This window comes from Chelonia mydas, chromosome 10 (assembly GCF_015237465.2).
Source record: "Chelonia mydas isolate rCheMyd1 chromosome 10, rCheMyd1.pri.v2, whole genome shotgun sequence".
NCBI lineage: Eukaryota > Metazoa > Chordata > Testudines > Cheloniidae > Chelonia > Chelonia mydas.
Window position 1 is genome coordinate 41,380,769 of NC_051250.2, and position 17,717 is coordinate 41,398,485.

At 40.9% G+C, this 17,717-nt stretch overlaps 1 protein-coding gene across 32 annotated transcripts in view; it reads right to left on the reverse strand.

Moving 5' to 3' along the window:
* Positions 1-17,717, reverse strand: part of NEO1 (neogenin 1) — a 498,185-nt gene that overhangs the window by 53,170 nt on the left and 427,298 nt on the right. For 18 of the 32 annotated variants that reach the window (XM_037911829.2, XM_037911828.2, XM_037911826.2 and 15 more), the window contains exons 15-18: positions 14,056-14,250; positions 13,184-13,279; positions 11,718-11,941; positions 6,365-6,503 (exon numbers count right to left, since the gene is read on the reverse strand). In XM_037911829.2, the coding sequence (XP_037767757.1) occupies positions 6,365-6,503; positions 11,718-11,941; positions 13,184-13,279; positions 14,056-14,250 (654 nt within the window). The remainder of the gene's footprint in view (positions 1-6,364; positions 6,504-11,717; positions 11,942-13,183; positions 13,280-14,055; positions 14,251-17,717) is intronic. The other 14 variants (XM_043523405.1, XM_043523409.1, XM_043523408.1 and 11 more) reach the window with 1 other exon arrangement.

Sequence of the window (17,717 nt, forward strand, 5' to 3'; positions counted from 1 at the left end):
TGCATAGAGCCGATGTCTCCAAAAGTGCAATTGAATAACCAGCTATGCCTTGGAACTATATAATTATAAAAAACAGACTTCTAATTATGTAATTTTGAGCAAACTATATCTGCCGTGGAAACTGAATTCAGTAACAGTCCTAGTTAGTGTTGTCACAGTGCTTTTCCTGTTCAAAGTGCTTTATGTATGTTACCTACTGGTGATTAATCCTCCTGTCATCCCCTGTGTTAGGTTACTAAGTATTATTATCCCCACTGTAGAGATGGGGGAAGTGAGGCTCAAAGGTTAGTGACTACTGCCCCAATTCAACAAACCACCAAAGGTGTTCAAGTGCTCTACGGAATACGGATAGACTTAACCTAAGCACGAATCAACCTTAGATAAGGCTAGGATGAGCAAACCAGGAACACCGTCAAGACTAGAACTCAGGAGGTTTCCGTTTTCCAGGCCTGTGCTTGAACTACAACAAGAAGTTACTCATCTTGTGCAGTAACGATGGTTCTTCGAGATGTGGGTCCTTGCGGTTGCTCCTCTGTAGGTGTGCTTGTGTCCCTGCGCTGCTGATTAGAGAACTTCAGTAGCAGTGTTCATTGGGCCTGCACATGCACCGTCTCTCCTTATGCTGCGCCACAAGTCTAGCCGGTGTGCATGAGCTAATGCCCCTCAGTTCCTTCTCTACAACAGAGTCATAGACAAGAACTCTGAAGTAGAGGGGAGGAGGGTGGGTTGTGGAGCACCTGTAGGGGGACATATCTCAAAGAACCACAGTTACCATACAAGGTGATTGAGTTCTTCTTCTTTGAATAGTGTCCCTATGGATGCTCGACTGTAGGTCACTCCCAAGCAGTACCCCTTCTGGAGGGCCAGGACTTCGGAGTCGGGTCAGTTACAGATGACTGCACTGTGAAACCGAAGATGGCATCAGAGATGGAATCCCAGTGATCGCATAGTGTTCTGCGAAAGTGTGAACTGACTCCCATGTCTCTGCTCTACTGAGCTCTGAGCTAGGGACATTCTTGAAAAAGGAGATGGATGAAGAGATCGAACTTGTGGAGTGTGTACGAATAGAGTCTGGAGGGATCATGTTGCAAACTTGATAACACTATCTGATGAAATTTGAGACCCACTTGGATAGTCTTTGGGCACACCTCCACAGAACACTATGCGATCACTGGGGACTTCACCTCCGATGCCATCTTCAGCTCCACAGTGCTGTCATCTGTAACTGAGCACTAGGATGTTTCCACAATGGAGAGAAAAAGTCTACGGAACTTCCTGAAGGCCTTTGTCCTGTCCAGGTAGAAGGCCAGGGTTCTCCTGACATCTAGAACATGTAATATAGCTTCCCTGTTGTCTTGGTGAGGCTTGAGGTTGAAGATTGGAAGGTGAATCAATCGATGCATGTGAAACGGGGAGGTTACCTTAGGGATGAATTTTGGATGGGACCTGAGTGTAACCTTGTCTGGAAAAAATACCATGTAGTGGGGATGTGTCACCAGAGCTGCTATCTCCCCTATTCTCCTGGCCGAGGTAATCGCTGTGAGAAAAGCCATTTTCATTGGCCGAAAACCAGTCTCCCTTTTCCAGTGTTGGAATGATCCTTGATAAGGTGATCTTGAATTTTTGAGCCTTGATAAACTTATTGAGAACTCTGAGGTCTAGTATGGGTCTCCAAACTCCCTTCCTTTTGGGTATTAGAAAATAACAAGAATAGAATCCCTTGCCTTACAGATGTTGAGGTACTGGTTCTACGGCTCATAACAATAGCAGACAATCTACCTCTTGTAGTAAACTCTTGTGAAAAGGGTCCCTGAAGAGGGACAGAGAAGGGTGTTGTTGAAGGGGTAGGGAGGTAAAATGCATGAAGTACCCGGTTTGAACAATCACTAGGACCCATTGGTCCGATGTTATGCGTTCCCAGGTGCTGTGGAACGCTGCCAATCAGTGGCCAAATGGGCGTGGTTGGCTGTGTCAGTCAGGGAGATTGGTCTAATGGCACCTTAACCTGCTCGTCAAAAGTGGTGCTTAGACGTAAAAAGCTGGGACGAAGATTGTGGACCAGGTGGTTTGTGGTTAGGGAATTTTCCTTTCTTCTTTTGCAGCTCGTAATGGTGTTGCGGTTGGTACTGAGACGTGTGTTCTACACTGGGATGAGGGATTAAATCATCTCTTTTTTTCCATATATAGATACCCAGTGACCGGAGGGTAGCTCTGGAGTCCTTCAGGGTGTGAAGGGAGGCATCAGTGTTCTTGGCAAAAAGCTTCGTGCCCTCAAAAGGAAGGTCCTCAACAGTGGACTGTGCCTCTTTCGGGAAGCCTGACAAATGGAGTCGTGACACTCTTTGCATCACCACAGTTGTGAAAATGGACCCAGCCACTGTGTCAGCCACATTGAGGGCAGATTGCAGCAATGTCTTTGCCATTAATTGGTGCTCCTGGATAATAGCCTTAAATTTGGTCACAATGTGCTTCTGGCATCTTTTCAATAAATTCATTCACTTTTGAGTAATTTATGTAATCATAATTCACCATGAAGGCCTGGTAGTTGGCGATACGGAATTGTACAGTGGCTGAGGAATACACTTTTTTACCAAAAAGGTCAAGGCGCTTCCAATCCCCGTCGTAGAGAGTAGCTCTTGACAGTGTGATTGGTTGTGGAAGTTGACGGCGTCCACCATGATGGAGTTGGATGTTAGGTGGGAGAATAGGAATTCAGATTCCTTAGAGGGGACATAGTATTTTTTGTCCACTTACTTGCAGGTTGGTGCCAAAAAGATGCTGTGGTCTGCCACATAGTCTTTTCTGGGTCTAAAATGGCTTAATTAATTAGGAGGGCAATCCTTGAGGAGGAGGCAGAGTAGAGGATCTCAAGGAGTTGATGGTGGGTGTCCATGACTTCCTCCAATGGTATCTGAAGAATGACTCCCACTCTCTTTGCCAGCTCCTGGGAGAGACAAGAGTTGTCTGCCAAAGATGGTGGAAGAGGAAAATTAAGAGGATATGATCCTCTGTGTTACTTCCTCCCCTATACCAGCTTCCTGTTCCTCTATGACGAGGCTTGAAGACTGAGAGACATGCTGGCAGTGCGCCACCCAAGGGTCCCAATATGGCCATTGGGATGGTGGTGGCATAGAGCTTGGCGGTGGCACCCATGGGTGTCCATACCAGGATGGTGCTTGTGGGGCCATCTGTGGGTATATCCTTGGTCTCTGTTGGTAGTAAGCACCATATGAAGCTTGGGAGGAGTACTGCAACACTACCTCCTCTGGCTCATTGTCTGACACCTCACTACAGGGCAGAGGGGCATGGCAACGGGGATACTTCCCGTGCTTGGTGGAGGCTTGGTGCAAAGGTCTCGGTACTGAGAGATGGGGACTCCGGTGCATCTGGCATGTGGAGGTCTCTGAAATGGTGGGATTCTTCCGGTACTGATTGTCCTGGCATGGGTGGTAGTGTTGGGGAGGACGGGGATCTTGTCCACACCAGTTGCTCCAGTGCCAGGCAAGCCGTCGTTGGTGGTGCTGATGTGGATTTGAGTACCAGGAGCATCTTTTTAGAAGATTGGTTACCCCTGTCCTTCAGGGCTGATGACTAAGTGCCCATGCCCATTGGGTCTGTAGGCCTGTCAAGGAGTTCTGGTTGCTGTCATTCTCTGTGATCCATAGGTGCTGGACTGAGATAGTCTTGATGCCGGTGATGCCGAAGATACTGAATGAGATGCTGATTGATTGCAGCTATCTTGCGGCTCACTGTGGGGACTTCCCACTCTCTTCTTAGATGATTTATGAGAGGGATCTTCAGCCTGTTTCCTTGACCCACAGCCCTTAGATGTAGAATGCTATAGGGAAGGCTCATGTCTACCAGGCAACTGGGGTCGGAGAGCTGCCTCCATGAAGATGATCTTCTGGCAGAGCTCTCTGTCTTTGCAGGATTTTGGCTGGAGTTGTTGGCAAAGACCACACTTCTGTTGTGTATGGCCTTCCCCGAGCCTGTGAACGTACTGAGAGTGCTTGTCTGTAATCGGGATGGTCTCTTTACAAGTGAGGCACTTTCTGAGGTCGACAAACCAGGCATACTCCGTTGGGGGGAAGGATCCTCAACAGGGGAGAAAGAACGGGAAAGAAATTAATGACAGGTTTCAGAGTAGCAGCCGTGTTAGTCTGTATCCGCAAAAAGAAAAGGAGTACTTGTGGCACCTTAGTTTGTTAGCCTCTAAGGTGCCACAAGTACTCCTTTTCTTTTTAAAGAAATTAATGTATTTTTTATTTTGTTTTCAAGGGTAAAATAAGAAAGGAGAAGTTGACTACAACTAGAACTCTTAGTAGTAGACCAACTAACTATAGGTATGAAAATTAAGTGATAGTCTTAATGGACTGCTAATGACTTCATCTCTTGTTGGGGTGGTTGAGAAGGAACTGAGGGGGGTTAGCCAACGCGAGCTGGAGAGACAGCACACAAAGAGAGACAGCACATGTGCAGGCCTAATGGACACTGCTAGCAAAGTTCTCTGATCACCAGTGCAGTGATCCAAACTCTCCTACAGTGCAGCGCCCATAAGGACACTACTTGAAAAAGACCAAACCCTTCTTCAGTAGTAGTTGAGGAATAAGTCCTACGCAGCATTGCCAACCCCAACTGTTCAAAAATCATCAGTCAGGCACCTAATATCAGGAGATTGGATTAAATCATGAACATTAAAAAAGAAAAGATACATTAGGAGTTCTTTTTATTTGTCTTCTGTTTTTTGAGACTTTTGGGTGCATTAAGGTCATGCTTTCAAGGTTTTCTCCACAAACACAAGGAGTAGAAAGTTTGCGACTCCTCCTATATAAGTCTATGAAGATCTCTAATGAAAAGATGACTAGTCAGGGACAGAGAAGTGATTTTCTTCATTTCGCCCTGATTCATATCTCAGTTGCCTGTATTTTTAATACAAATTCTACTTAAAAGGTGTTTACACTTTTCTGCAACTTCTAGGTTCCAACTCTAATGGTTCATGACAGATTAATATTGTTACACTAAAACCAAGTTATCAGATGCTCTTGCTTTGGGCCTCACCACACTTCACCCTGATAACTAGACCTAGCCCTGCTTGCTGCTTCTGTCAGCTAGGTAAGTCCCTTAAGAATTTAGTCCCTCAGTACTAGGTCAACCATAGTTTCTGTGAAGCTGATACCTACAAAGATGTCTAACACGACAAAGATACATTTCAACCACACCCACAAAAAAGAGAAACATTTTCAAAAGCAACACGGATGTTTTTGAAAATTTTACTTTAAATCTAAACAAAGTGATTGGTTTCACTCTTTCTTTATGGTATTGTGCAGACTGGACTGGCTCTTTGTGCGCTTTGTTTTTACATATTTTTAATGTCATTTTTTAATAGATATCAAGGCCTTAAGGCTATTTGGACAGGGGCTTATTTGTATTTACAATTAAAATAAACCAAAAAGTAAATATAATAAGAATAGCAGATTTAGATTTAATCTCAGGAAAAACTTCCTAACTGTACAAACAGTAGGACAATGGAACAGACTGGCAAGGAAAATTGTGGAATCTCCTTCTCTGGACGTTTTCAAAAAGAGGCTGGATAACCTTCTGTCTTGGATGAGCCTTGTGGTCCCTTCTGACCCTATGGTTCTATGAGTCTAAGAAAGCTAAATTTAAGCTAAAGTGAAGATAGCTGGATGCTAACAAAGAAAGTGAATGCTCCCCGCTCTTTGACCAATCTTGCAGGTGAAAAATAAGATACTGGGGGACAGGTCTGGGGCAGAGGGGTTCTGCAACCTACAGATACTCATTAGGCATGAGCTTCTACCAACAGCTGTAACACTATCAACAGTTCTGTAGTTTGTAAGCACAGTTTACAGCTCCTATAGTTCTGGTAGCTGCCTAGGCAATTCACGAAGAGATGACGAATTTAGGGCTGATTTTGATGACTACATTTCTGTTCACCAAAGTTCTCAGAATAGTTTGTCTCATCTCATTTTTGTTCTATAATTAATGAATTTTAGCAAATTTTCGTTATTAATTACATGATTTTTCTCAGTAGCTGCTATTTAGATATGATTTCTCAGATATTTGAAACATATGTCTCCCTCTTCTTTCTCATCCATTAACTGCGGATCATTTTATCCATTTATTTTCTGTAATTTGATCACAATTCTCTCTTTTATGTAATCTCCACTTCATTGACTTTCAAAGAATATTAATATCAGGATTGCCCCCACTCTGCCCTCCCCCCACCCCAAATCCCACATTAGCAACAGCAGAGGACTGCCATTTTAAGTCAGCATTGGGGTAGAACTGACTTTATTCATCTCGTTGAAATGGTGAACAGTTCCAGAAAGACACAAGTGAATACCTAATTCAAAGGTAGTCCCATGTGCTGTCATACTCCAAGTACTTGATCTTCGACCTTTAGTCACCATCACAGAGAACTCATACAAGGTGTTTGGTTTTAAACTGGTCACTAAATAGCTCAAGGTGGTTGTGTTTGCAGTCTGAAAGAAACACAAAGTATAAGGAACTTCTGAAGCGAAAAACATAATTTACAAAGTCTCAAATACTCTTGTCTAAGGTAAGTGCCTAAAGCATTATTATAACATTACCAAACACTTGAAAACCATAGCCATTAATTCTCTCAATATTCTTTTTTGCTCTACCATGCAAATTCATTAATCATTTACTCTATCTGAAACGAGAAGTTCCTTTCGTAATCAGCAAGAGCATTCAATACTAGTCAATCATAAATGTAAATGCACAAGGTCTAGGACACACTTGTTATGCAGCAAGACTTTTAGCTGTCTACTGGTGGTGTATAATTTACAGTGTTCCATTAAATGAACTAACCATGGGAAAGAATGATAAAGGGAAGCTAAAATTAAAAATCCATCGTGCAATTTGAGTATTTTTCAAAAGTTATGTTAGGATTCTAAGACAAAATCTAAAGAGTTCAAAAACTAGCTGAAAATGTTGGTTCTCAGAGTCTGGGGGACAAAAATGGTTTTATTTTCTATATCTATACGTTGGTTTGCAGAAAGGGGGACCATCAGTGGACAGACTTTCCTAAATCACACATAGCCTCCGGCACAGGTAATCAGAAATATGACTCATTTAGTTACCATTTCTGCCTTTGGGCTAAACTGTCCAGTATGTACTGTATGTGGCTTGAGTATAAATAGTATACCTGATGCATACATAAATATACCTGGTTCCTTATTTGGATCTACTGCTAATCTAAAAGCAGAATGAAATGACTGGCAACTTCAAAACTGGACAATGTGAATATATATCCATAAATAATTGCTACCTTCAGAAAATTTTACTTAGAGATAATGTTTCTTTTTCTAAAGGTAAAGATTATCTATTAAGTCACATTCCTTGAAAATAATGAGAGAATACCGTTCTAATGAAAAGGACATAGAAGTGTAAAGGCAATAACACTCGCACTTCTGATGTAAAGTGTACAATGAAACCTTTTAAAATTATCCCAGTAAAAGATCAAGAAAATTTCTAGTTGCCAAATGAAACTTGGAGTCACATAGAGTGCTTTGAATGTTCAAAGAAATGAAAAGCTATTTTTGGATTCGACTAGTTCGGTTTCATCACGATCAGTATGAATAGGGCCCTACCAAATTTACGGCCATGAAGAACGCGTCACGGACCATGAAATCTGGTCTTTTGTGTGTTTTTATCCTATATGATACAGATTTCACAGGGGAGACCAGCGTTTCTCAAATTGGGGGTCCTGACCCAGAAGGGAGTTGCATGGGGGTCACAAGGTTCTTTTAAGGTGGTCGTGGCATAGCCACCTTTACTTCTGCACTGCTTTCAGAGCTGGGCGCCTGGAGAGTGGCAGCTGCTGACTGAGGGCCCAGCTCTGCAGGCAGCAGCGCAGAAGTAAGGGTGGCAATACCATACCATGCCATCCTTATTTCTGCACTGATGCTTGCGGTGGCTCTGCCTTCAGAGCTGGGCTCCCAGCCAGCAGCTGCCGCTTTTCAGCTGCCCAGCTCTGAAGGCAGGGCCGCCCGTAGCAGCAGTGCAGAAGTAAGGGTGGCAGTACCGCAAGCCCCCCACAATAACCTTGCTACCCCACAACAACTTCTTTTTGGGTCAGGACCCCTACATTCTGAAATTTCAGATTTAAATAGCTGAAATCATGACATTTATGATTTTTAAAATCCTATGTCCACGAAATTGACCAAAATGGACCATGAATTTGATAGGGCCCTAAGTATGAAGGAGAGAAAGAATAAAGACAGGGGAAATGACTGTCAGAAATTTCAATTTTCATCAGTCTTACCAAGAAATATTAGATGCATAGGCAAAGCAACCTACTTTTAAGAAAATTTAATCTTGGGTGGAGCAGTTATTGCAACCTAGAGGTTAATAGTCCCTTGTAATTGTTTACTGACTGCCACTTAAAAAAATAAGCAATCCTCCATTGGTAGTACTTGAGCTAATAGGAAACCACACATTCAAAAGTGGTTTTCATCAGCTTTACACAGTAAGTGCCATAGAGGATCATATCCATGATCCATCTAGCCCAGTATCTAACCTCTGACAGTAGCAAGTGCAAGATGCTTCAGAGGAACAAGACACTCTGATCTGGACAATTAGGTAATAATCTTCCCCCATAAGGCAAGTCATACCCTGAAACAGCACGATTAATAAACTTTATACTTTTCCCCCCTCGCCAGAGTAAACATGGATATTCTTCTTTATCCATATATATGTTCAATTCTTTTTTGAATCCTATTAAGCTCTTGGCCTCAGTCACACCTGGCAGGTATGAGTTTTACAGGTTAATTGTGCATTGTGTAAAGAAGAATTTTCTTCTGTCTGTTTTAAATTTGGTGCCTGCCTTTCAGTTTCATTGAGTGCCCTTTCACACAATACAAGGCCAAGGAGACAAACTGGAGTGGCCTGATATACTTTCAATTTCATTCATTGTTTTGTTTCATTTACTGTTTTAAGAAGGTGGCAGTGATATCCCATGATACTAAATATTGCTTAACTAGTACTATAATTATATATGATAGATTTTTGCAGGATAAAATTTATTTTCCTTCTATAGGTTTCTAAAAGATCTAAACTCCAGAAATAAGTGATTTACTTATTTGGAACCCACCATCTGATGAATGCACTTTGTGTGTAGGACAACTGTATTCAAGCAGCAAAGAAAATTTGAAAAATGCTCTCTGACATGTCAAACCAATGCATCCTCTTGGTTGGCAGCAGGTAGAATACTTCAGCTTCAGGAGATACTTCCTATCTGTTCTAGTGCCACAAAGCTCTTCATAGTTACCTTACATAAAAACTCAGAAAAAGAGGGTTCCTGGATTTGTAATCACAGAACTCCTATTCGAGGTTTACAAGCTCATCTTGTTCTAAATATTTTCTACAATTTCAACATATGAGGGGGAATCAAAAGCAGCAAGTTATGAATGGACTGTATCAACATGCAGTTAGCTGCAATGGGTGAAACACTGATGGGTGAAACACTGGCTTAAACATCTGCAGCACTGGAGGCATCAGGATTGAGGTAATTGCAAATCCGTAATGTGAGTCATTAAGGGTACTCAGAAATAGGAACAGATCTGGTGATGGATCTACTGGAGGCCTAAAAGCTATTCTCCATAACAGAAGGAAAAAGCTTTATATATCATCTTGATTTGCATGCTGGGGTCACCTAAGACATAGGCACTGCCACCTAACTGATGGATGTCCTAGCTCCTTCCTGAAAAGGGATCAGCAGTATGGGATCTACACAACTTCTTGGAATCCCATCTTGAGATGTTTAAGGGAAGAATCTATCATTGACTTAGAGCCGAACACATGAGATGTGCTGAGACAACAAAATTACACTTAATGACCTTCCGTGGGCAGACACTATTGTGGAACTTGGCATAATAAGAAAATTCTTCTGAAACTGCAGATTCGGAAGACAGCTTCTGATTCCTAATGGGATGAACTGCACAGGGTTACTTTGATAAGGGACAAGGTATGTTTTTCCTTAGAAGCTTGTCAGAATTCTGAACCTCTTCAGCCAGAAATTGTGAGATGGAAGTGCCATGCAAACACTGCATCCAGCTGGTCAGACTTCCAACTCAGATATCTTCAATACTTGGTTGGTCAGTGGCAATTAGTCTGACAGAGAACCTATGAGAACTCCACTGAGACTGATAGACCCTAATATGTTCACTTAATAGTAAGGTCACTGGAAATGGGCTTGGCAACAATGCACATTCATCAATTCATACTCATTAAGAATACCAAGGATCTGGCTGACAGGACTGCTCAAGAGATTTTGCCCTTTGGGCTGAAAATTAGTAGTTGTTACTTCTCCATAAAACAGTAAAGAATACGTGGCTGAAGCAGAGAAAAAACAAACAGTGCACAGACTGTTAATGCTCTGGGATAGATGACGATGGCAACCCAAATGGGTCTAATGCTTATGTGTTCTAATGCAAACACTTTGCATTGAGGAATTTTGAACAATTTTATTTCATTATTATGTATTATGTTTGGTCAATTACTTATGAATCCATGCTCCTGAGTCATCTGGTCACCAGCACAGAGCATTATGGGAGCAATTAATATAGTACTGCAAAAAGAAAAGGAGGACTTGTGGCACCTTAGAGACTAACAAATTTATTTGAGCATAAGCTTTCGTGAGCTATCTTCAATAGGGTCTTAACTCATGAACCTACAAGCACTGTATAAATGGCTCCCAAGATGCCCAGTGCACGTGACTCAGGAATGTGGATTCATAAATAATACTTGCCTTTAGAGGCGTAACACAGAAACCACGTCTCTTTTCATATCAATATCATATTTGTGGTTTGTAATAAGATTGCTCTGTAAAGGAGCATAAAAGAAGCTCCATTAACTGGCAAATGTAATAACCATTTCCTTTGAGGCTCATTTCTATCTTGCAATGTACAGTCAGCATTTTTCAGGCCTTCAAGAAACTGTTAGTCCAAAGAAGTCTTGAAATCAACTGCCTTTGGTATGGTATATGCAGAAAAATCTGAGAAGCAGGGAATGCCATAATGGAATAGTTATACATTTTTACACAATCACCGCCATAAAAATAGTTTTTATCATCAACTTAGTATGACCCGAAAGGCTTGTCTTTTTCCTTTTACATGAAGTAGGGTAAATATCTTTCAGTTTGACTCAGCCCATTAATTTAGATTCCCATCACTACTGTTTGAAGAGGACCCATTAGTAGCATACACAGTGTTACTGTGCTACTGGCCCCACAAAGGTGAGCCCATGTCCTTCACGCAAGCAGTTTATGCCAAGGCCAAATGAAGAATACAAAGTCTATATTCTTTAGCATCCAAACTCCAGCAGAGGAAATTAATCCTGCAAGTGTCTTCCTCCCCCTACCTTCACCCCAAAAAGGAGATTATTCTTCTATCTACTCACATATATCACTCCATATTATACAGAACTATTGTCAGAAAAATAGACCCCAAAATGTCCAGTTAGATCAAGTTTATAAAAACCTTTAAACTGATTACTAAACTGAGTGATATTATTGTAAATGGGAGTCCATTCATGTCAAATTCAATTGGACCCAAATCTAAACTGCTTGCTCAGCAAATACCTCAGCCCTCAAATTGCAATTAACCTAAACGGAGCACTGAATCTGTGTTCATTAAATTGTACCAACTGTGTTGATGTTGTTCAGCTTCCAGTACCTTGTACTTCGTGTTTGCAGGAATGTTGGTTTTCCAGCGGACCGTGTAGTAGCGAGCATCTGTGATCTTCTGATTCTTTGGCAGAGAATTGTCTGCCCAAGTGATCCTTATGGTGTCATGGCTCAGAATGGAAGCCTGAACTCCCACCGGTGGCATCATGGGGGAGGGATCTGGCACTGGAGTGTATGGAGCATTAATAACAAATAAATCAACTTCGGAAGTGTCTAGAGGATTGATGGGTAAAAAGTAGTGTATTATAATTAAAAAGGGAGAATGTGGCATTTTAATGTAAACAAAAACAAAAAAGGAAATGCAGGGTTATACAATGGAATGAAAGATGAGGAATGGAGAAAAAGAGAGAAAAGCCAGAGTTAATAGGGAACATAAGACTAGCAAAGTAATTATTCCATCCCGATTGCTTTTAATGCAAAGGTTATGAATAAAAATATCCTATACAGTTCATCATGTAAGCATACTAACATCTATGAACCTCAATCACCGTATAAAGTACTTTCAGGATAAGATACTAGTTCAAACCTTCGGCTTTATTTGCCTCAAAAACATCCACTTATTTCTTCTCCAGAAAGCAATGATATGAGAAGCACAAGATGGACTTCTTAGGGATAAGTAATTAGTGTTTCATTCAAGATTACTGGAGAACTATCATCTTTCAGAGCATTTTGGGAAAAAAAATCTATATGTTATATGAAATAGTGATTCAGGGAATTCAAACTCCAAGGTACTCTAGAAAACCTAGCAGAATTCCTGGTCTTCAAAAGAAAGATTAAACTCACAACAATGTTCACATCTGATGGATCATCTCTTAAAACAAAGCCAAAATGTTACACAATGTTAGCAATGCCAAGAAGCAGAACGAGACACAGGGCAACAGCAACTCAGAGGCTAATGGATTACTCTGCTTAAAGCCCAAGATAATATCAGGTTTATTATCGGTTTATTACAAGATGAAAAACATTATCCTAATGCCTCATTTAATTTAGTTACTGCAAAACAAGACCTAAACACATCATACAGAGAATGCATGCATTATAATCAGTGTCTCAGCTTCAAAGATAAATGCTATACTTTTTTTGAGACATTCATAAAAGGAAAAAATTAGGGCCAGATTTTTCAAATTGTACATGTATCATCTGCGCTATACAGTTATAGCCACATACTGAAATCAGAACATTTGTAAGTTTTTGCAGGGTAAATTCTAGAATTTAAAACCAAAACCAAACATACAGTTTTGGGTAGTTTAATAGTTGGCTTAACAATTGAAGTTAACCACAAAGGCAATAATGTGAACCAGTTTAGGACACAGAGAATATCTGATATCATAAGAGAATAAAACTCTATTGTATTATGCATTTTCTCATGTCTTTGATTGTTTTCTGGGACTCAAGGCTATAATTTTCAGCTATGTGTAAACAATAAATTAAAAGAAGGCAAACATTGCCCTTTACCTGTATGAGGCCTGGTCACTGCACTCTCATAGAGTGGGATTCCTTCACCAACATTGTTAAATGCTTTCAGAGTTATGACATAGTGGGAACTTGGATCTGATGGAAGAAAAATTCACATGTAGTTTTAGTGCAATTTCTCATTGCAAATTGTTACTTCTATTTCCTGCCTCTAGTTTCTCTATACATCACTCACTGCTTTACTTGTTAACAGAGAAATGCATCCAATAAGCAGCAAAACTAGAACTGTGAGTTTTCTCTAAGACTTTGTCTTCCAGCATGCTTCGTGTATCGGACCGTACAAGAATTCTTCGCATACTACAGGATGTCTGTATTCATACCAAATCTTTAACTGGAGCAAAACTGAGATAACATTGAGGTGCTAGGGCTGCGGGGAGGTAGCTGGGGCTAGAAAGGCAGCATGTCCAAACCCCTTTGCTGATGATGAGTGGCCACTTTAGACTGCAGTTTGTCCCTGATGGAAGGGGCCAGATGAGGACTGGCAGTGGGTAACTGAGGAGAGGTGGGCTTAGGGGATTGGGGTTCCCCAGGGAGGGGAGACCCAGAGTGTGGGGGCATTGCTGTGGGGCAGCACCCCAAGGTAAGGGGCACCGGGGTCCAGGAGGGATGCGGGGTCTGAAGTGCTATAAGTGGTGGAGATCAGAAGGAAGCAGGCACCAGCAGGAGGCACTCCGAGGCTGGAACTGAGCTAATTCTCAGATGACCAGCAGGAGGCACCGTGGTGGTGACTGCTGGCCATGCTACACTTCATAATGAAAGAATCTTTGAAAAACACAGTTTAAGCTGTGACTTGGAAAATACCAATACAAATCAGAGTTAAAATTTAGAAAACAATGTTAGTGAATTTTCCTCACCCAAGTTCTCAATGGTGTAATAGCGTTGTTTGTAGTCCACTTTGATAGTCTGTGCATGAGGGCTGCCAATGCCATACCCTATAGCATATCCTCTTACCACAATGTTCTGGTTTTCAGGAGGAGTCCAGCTCACTACAATACTTGTAACAAGTGGACGAACATGTAGGGAGCTTGGAACTTCAGGAACACGAGTTTCTGTTACAAAAAGAAAAATGCAAACCAAGTATTCTTACAAGCATTCTTAACCCCTTGTGCTGCCACAGAGCAACACTAATATTTTTAGGAAACCCCACTTACATTTTTTCTCTGTTAGTGCTCAAAAACAAGGGCTGCAAAGAGTGACAAAATTCCAGTTATTCATCTGTGCATTGCAGCAGAAAGTAAAAAGATAAATGAAAACTGAAAATCCAAATATGGTAATTTTAACTACCAAAAAGGCAGGTCTTGTTATAACAGAAAAAAAGAAATTAAAAACAAACCCTCTATATAGTAAACTAAAATTAACCGACTTTTATATTCCAATATATACAGAAATTCATACTTCTAGTACTTTTCTTAAAGGAGAACTTTTACACTGGAGCAAAATATTACCGACAGAGACAAATCCATTTAACTTTCTGGCTTTTGTTTATTTTCCTTGCCACTTTGCAGTTTTCCAAAATTTGCTTAAAATAAAGGATTTACCCCACTCCATCCTCACTAACCATTTTCTTCTTATGTATGTAACTGCAGCACAGTCACATTGCTGACTTTTTGGCATCAAAATATTTCCATGACAACAGACTGATGACACAGAAAAAAGATTATAACTTCACTGTAGAATTAAGGAGACAATTTTATAGCTTTAACAACTGCCAGTAAGAAGTTATTAAATTTGCTACATAAATCACTTGTGATTTGTTCAGTGGACTCTAGGTTAGTAGTCCCTCTTTAAATCTATAAGCCCCCTTTACTTACCAAAGCAAGTACACAGACATATTGTGACTATGTGGCTGATGTTTAATACTCTTATAAATCTGCAGCACCTCACTGGTTTAGTTATGAGCCCACTGCATGCAATCTTACTGCTAAGACATCATCAGAAATGAGCACCTGTGGAATCCACATTAAGGGTCTGAACAGAGCAAACACTCAATCAGGATCCAATCAAATCGATCAAAACTGTGTAGCTGAGTTCAGATGGATTTCCACAGCACTATCAGAAGAATAGCATCAAAGTAATTTTAATGAAGGGCTTTTACCACCATTGTTAATTGAAATATAAGCTACTAAACAAACTTAATATATATGTCTGCACCTTTAACTAAATTGCTTGAAAGTAAAGGAAAAATAGCTGCTTTTTATTTGCATTACTTTCTCCATCCAGTGGAACCTGCAGTGGCAGATGTTAAATATTCCAAATAAAAGATAAGATGGATTAATATTAGGTTCACACAAACAAAAAATCAATTCTGCTAGTTCTGCTGGCTCCTGCCTGCAGGGTTTCTCGCTTAATGAACTGTGCTTTATTTATTGAAAATATTCAACCAACTTCACTGATCAGGATGTCAGATCATAACATGCCTATTGGCCTGCCTGAGCTTGAGGGCTTATGATCTCCATCTAATATTACTGGTCAATTAAAATTCACAATTATTAAATGCAAAAAGCTACATTAATACAATGCTAAAAATGAGATATTAAATTGTACAAACTCAGTCCATTCTAAACTTCTCACAACAGTGTACAGGGGCCATTACATCAACTGGAGATCAGATGGGTGCAGAAGCGCCACAGCCACCCCACTCCATTATGGTGGCACTACACTATCATAATATTGTCTTATACAAGAGAATCTTTCACAAGCCAAGGTGAGCAGAGTGTAAGGTTGCTTTAAACAAAAAAGGAGGAATAAAAAGGAAGGTGATAAAGAGAAAAAAGAGAAATGCAAAAAAAGATTAACCGATTATTAAAACTGATCCAAGGACTCTATTTATAACCACTTTCTAAACTGAAATTTCTGTCTGTGGCTACCTCTTGTATGAGCTACTAAAGGCAGTGTTTTCTCCAGCTCCCTAATGTTGCCTGCTAGTTTGTGACTCTTTACCTTAGCCATTAGTCTCCAATGTGGAACCTGTTACATACTTTTTGAAAATCTAAAATATAGTGCACCTACTGAATTCCCCTTACCTATCATGGCAGCTATATATCGTCAAATAACGTCAGCAGATTAGTTAAGTATGGCCTCACATTCATTGATGAGGACATACTGGTTATCTTTACTCACCTCTGCTTTTCAAGATATTCTCTTACACTGTCACTGAATGCAGTGTCTAAGAGTTCTTGTATGAAATGATGAAGTGACACTTTTTAAAAAAAACACAGTTTGCTTCTTACCAAACTCAACTGCAGTTGGTCAGATTCTGGACAGCCCCAGCTAAACCATCTTTCCTCATTCAAATCCCTCCTAGAGATGCAGGATAGGATTTTTAAAACCATCTAGAGGATTTAATTTCAAATAGAAGATGATATGGGTCTAAATTCCCTAGACTACTTTGAAAATCAACCTCGGTTCTTCCGTAAGACCCCAAATAGTTATCATTTTCAGTCAAACGCCCTCTTACCCTCTCTCTACTATAAAGAAGAAAGAGGTAAGAGAGAAAGAAGTTTAGAAGAAGAAACAGCCTGTCACCAGGGTGTGAATCTAAGTACGTAAGTACCTAAGTACGTAACATAATCTTATTATTGTTACCTTCGTCCACATTTTTCCCTTCTCTACTAAGTCTTTGTGCTTCCCATTCATTTCACCATAATTATAGTTAGGCCTCAACCTGCAATGTACAACTTGTGGGCAGACTGCTGAACACACACAGCCCCACTGCAGTCAACAAGACAGCCCCTAAGCTAGGAGTGGCCAACCTGAGCCTGAGAAGGAGCCAGAATTTACCAATATACATTGCCAAAGAGCCACAGTAATACGTCAGCAGCCCCCCGTCAGCTCCCCCTCCCTCCTGATCAGTTGTTTCGTGGCGTGCAAGAGGCTCTGGGGGGGAGGCACAGGGGAGGGGGTGGGAAGGGGTGGAGTGGGGGCAGGGCCTCTGGCAGAGCCAGGGGTTGAGCAGTGAGCACCCCTCAGCACACTGGAAAGTTGGCGCCTGTAGCTCCAGCCCCGGAGCTGGTGCCAATACAAGGAGCTGCATATTAACTTCTGAAGAGCCGCATGTAGTTGGCCACCCCTGCCCTAAGCAGAGCAGTCTGCCAAAGCACTGGACCTTTGAAGATTGGGGCATTAGACTGGAATTCTTTGGGGCATGCACTGTGTCTTATTTGCTTCATAAAACACTAGCCTGCTGTATAAATAATGAGTATATGATCACACTTTTGCTTGCGTCAAGGAACAACTTTTTTCCCACTTTTGCAGGGTGAAAACATGTGGAGGATTAAAGTCAGGTACCCAATTACATTATTTCTTTTCAACAGACATTGAATAATTCATAATTGACATTGGCACCCTGTAATTAGGTATTATTTAGTGGGGAAGGCAACACAATACATATAACTGAAAGTAAAGGAGCAGTATTTAGATCTTCAGTTTTCAGGCCAATTTCTTGACAGGAATTTTATTACATTAGTGACTACTACTAAAATTATATATAAATAAAATACACATGTCCTGTTGTGCA